The 4160-nt window shown below is 31.4% G+C and overlaps 1 protein-coding gene across 1 annotated transcript; it reads right to left on the reverse strand.

The window, feature by feature from the left end:
* Window positions 1–109: 109 nt before the first annotated feature.
* On the reverse strand, window positions 110–3532 carry LOC117114575 (the record flags this gene model as incomplete). Its single annotated transcript, XM_033258249.1, has 5 exons — window positions 3426–3532; window positions 3140–3165; window positions 2728–2771; window positions 872–1041; window positions 110–294 (listed from the first exon to the last, which is right to left on the reverse strand). Coding segments are annotated over exons 3-5 (384 nt in total), but the record flags the coding sequence as incomplete, so codon positions are not given.
* Window positions 3533–4160: the final 628 nt, after the last annotated feature.

Genomic DNA, 4160 nt, shown 5'->3' on the forward strand with positions numbered 1-4160 from the left:
TCAATACAATATTAATAGCTCTAAAACATTAAAAGTAAGAAAGTAGGGCTTAAATATGAGTTTTAAGCTTGAAGTTTGACTTATGTCATGTAAAAGATAATATTATTACCATGCTTGCAAACTTTAAATCAAGACGTGTCAGCAAATCTTTAAACGATTCATCGAACTTCGACTCATCTGAAAAATCTACATATAGCTCTCGGCCGAAAGTGGCTGCAACCCAGCTATCTACATCGTATTTTTCCATCTTTAGTGGAAGAGAAGCTTTCTTAAATTCTTTAATGCAACGAACCTCTGAGAATCACAATGACAAATGTCACAATATATATATATATTACATATTACATGTTTACATATTTATATGTTTATTTGTGTGTTATTATATATTACTATGTTATTATATATATATATATATATATATATATATATATATTTGCATGTTTTATACTTCTATACACTGCGACTCACTTAATGCTCTGTTTTATCATGTAGCATTATTCCATTATCTGTTAATTTATATTCTGATTCTATTATTGACAATATACTGTTTGTTTATAAGCTATATCTATGCAGTCGGCATACTGTGGGAATGTCTGTGTTTTTTCAACTGTTTATAATATATATACGGTACCCGATTTATCAATATCTATCTTACAGCATTTGGCCGGATTTTTGCAGTCTTTAATTACCCTCACTATATTCCGCATTATTTATTGCCTTTACCTCAACTCATCCCAGTACAGAGGCAGCTCGGAAATAGTTAATATTATTCAAATCACGTTTGCCGCATAACACTGCAAACACAATATAAACAAATAGATAAGTTACATTATCAATTCTCGAATTTAAATTTTATTGTAAAGACCATTACCTGCTTTGCAGTTATCACTCTCTTCGTACTTCTTTGATAAACAGACTAAAACAAGGTCAACTTCCTTAACAGCCTTAGCCATGGCTTCGTCAATATGCCCTACCAACTTCGTTTTATCAATCCATATCTTGTAATCATTTTCCAAACGTTGGCTTATCCTGTATACGACGCTTTAAAATTATATATAATTACAAATTATATAATGAATACCAATAACAGCACAAGAAAGAAAAACGACTACGTCACTGCCATCATTTGACTATTATCGATTTTTACAAAACCATATAAAATCTATTTAAATTATTATTTCAGTGGGTATGTTGATAAGTAGTTGTGTGTTTAAAATATTCTAACAGTTCAAACGAGTTTTGTATTCATTATTAATTTTCTTATTGAAATGAACTAAAAATAAACGGCTCATATTTTAGTTAGGCCTATGTGAAATAAGACCGGAGAAAATCTGCCTATACATGTTTTAAGTTGGTCTTGACTGTTGGACTTTCTTGGTACAATTTCGATAGGTACTGTATTCTGAGAGGAGATAGCGATGGATTGGCCACCTCCTTCGAAAAGAAAATGGTAACTATGCCAGACATGCTATCATGTGGACCCCAGAAGGCAGAAGAATAAGAGGAAGGCCAAATCTGGAGAAGAACAACCGAAAAAGAAAGAAATGAATTTGGATGGAGAAGCTGGGGTGAAGCTTCAGCAGTGGCCAGAGACAGGAAGAAATGGAAAAACTTTACTCAACAAAGCCTCAATCTCCACAGTTAGGAAAAAGGAGCGGTAAGGTAAGGTAATGTAAGGTAAGGTATGGTCTTCTGTACTACACAAATGAACGAAAACGACGTTAAGAGATGGGGCAGTGCACCGCCTGTTCGTAGATTACGAAATATAAGTATTTAGGCACAATTCCATAAATAGAAATTAAAACTAGAACAATGACATTGACAATGACAAATGACACCTTAGAGTTAGAGGTCCTTGTTTCACTACGGCCAATCAGTCTATAATACGAGTCCAGAAGTATAAGTTGACATGTGCTTGTCTTGTCTTAAGAACCTTTATTTAGTTAGAAATTTAACAGCAAAATGAATTTGATAAGATAAACTCTCTGTCGGATAACTATGATCTACGACTAATATAAAAATATTTCTGATTTTGAAGTACTAGGCATCATACGTTTTTCTACAAGATCGAATAATATATGGTATACTTTATAAAATAAATAAAAACAGATTTAAAATCGGTTTATGTCTATACAACGCTTCTTACAGTGCTGTTTTGTGCTAATTGACGATCACAAATTAATTGTTTTCGTTTCAAATTTGCATGTTGATGTTTTTATAGGCCTATTATGTTGTATTTATTTATTATATATATTAGTTTTATAGCGCCTTTTCTTTGTAAATACAAAGCGTTTCATTTCCCTGGTCATTGGGTCCACGTGCTTAAATGTTTATGCATTTATACGCCTGGGTAGAGAGAAGCAATGCATAAAATGCCTTCTCAAGGACACAAACGAAATGTATAGCGAGGGATTGAAACCCCGACCTCGAGGTTAACCAAACCGTTTCCGCTGTGCCAGACCATTTGTTACATCGACAATAATTTTTTTTCAACATCGTCATGTTATTGTCGTCATTATCCTTACGGTTCTCTACATCATCATCATCATCATCATCATCATCATCATCATCATCATCATCATCATCATCGTCATCATCATCATCATCATCATCATCATCACCACCACCACCATCATCATCATCATCATCGCATCATCATCATCATCATCATCATCACAAATTAGTAATATAATTGTATATACCATTATTATAATGTAGGTAACTTACTTTTTGTTGTTCCAGGAGTAGCTTACCATTATATACCCCTTCTTCTACAAAACAATCATAAAAATGAATAGGCCTAAACAATTAACGTTTCTTATTTTTTTCTAGTAAGTGTTTGATATCTAGTCTATAAAGTAATAATACAGCTGCAGTAAGTATTAGGATTGCGTTAAAATAATTGTAGTTTATAGTTAAAATATCAATCCAGCGGAAATTAAATGCGATAGGCCCTACACTCTTAGTTTTGGATGTAAATTACGGCGACTAATAATTTCTCCCCATTTCTTAGACATTTCAGACTCAGATTACGACTTGCATTTGCATTATTATAAAAACAAAATACATTGTACAATAGATTATATTGAGACGAAAGAGGAGAAATAAACAAATTAACAAAAACAAAAAAATCACTTACATTTTGGGAACTACTTTCGCCGATTTCTGAAAGATAAATGGTATACTAACTTTAGTCGATTTGTTATAATCTACAATTAATTCATTTCAAAGCAATAGGCCTTTATCATCAGAGTAATACAATGTTATATAATCAATTAAGTCATAATTTAAACAAATAATGCTGGCAGGCAGTCGGCGAAAATTATAGCAACATTTTCAAACTGCGCCCCCAGCCCCCAAAAAGCAATAATTTTAAACCCAAAAAGCAATAATTCTAAAGGCGAAATCCAATAAGTAAGTGTTACCAGACGTTGGAATAGGTGCAACACGTCTGCTTTTTTCTTTAGGCTCTTCGTCTTGGGATTCCGTTCCAGTTGTTCGCTTGCGAACTGAGTGTGAATGTAAGTCTAGCATAAGACAAAAAATATTAGGAGTCATAAAATATAGATAAAATTCAATGTAAAAGGAACCTTTTATACCATGGGTCCTTTCACTTAACTGCTGAAGTAATGCCTTTTTACCTCCTATTCTTTAATTGATTTATTTATAATTGAAATATAACTTTAGCATTTATAATTCTAATAATTATAATTATAATTCTATATGAACGTATAACACAAGAACACACAAATTAATTCCGTTATCTATTGGTAAAAAAAAATTATACAAAATGACACATGTATTAGGCCTAATAATAATAATATTTATAATAATAATAATGTATTATTATTATTAATATTATTGTTATAATAATAATAACAATAATAATAATTATTATTATTATTGTTATTATTATTAATATAATTATTATTATTTTTTATATTAATAATAATAATAATAATAATAATAATAATAATAATGAAAAATAATAATATAGAGATTTATACCGCGCCTTTTGAAAAGTGATACAAGGCGCTGGCGATGTTGTTATTATTACCCCTGGTCAACGGATCCATAATCGAACCAGCACAAAGTGCAACCTTCTCCACTCCCAGGGGAGTATTCCTAGTCATGCATGTAATTTAATGACGACACAGACT

The sequence above is a fragment of the Anneissia japonica genome, unplaced genomic scaffold (assembly GCF_011630105.1).
Source record: "Anneissia japonica isolate Jap-2015-1 unplaced genomic scaffold, ASM1163010v1 scaffold287836_len1076198_cov165, whole genome shotgun sequence".
NCBI classification, from domain to species: domain Eukaryota; kingdom Metazoa; phylum Echinodermata; class Crinoidea; order Comatulida; family Comatulidae; genus Anneissia; species Anneissia japonica.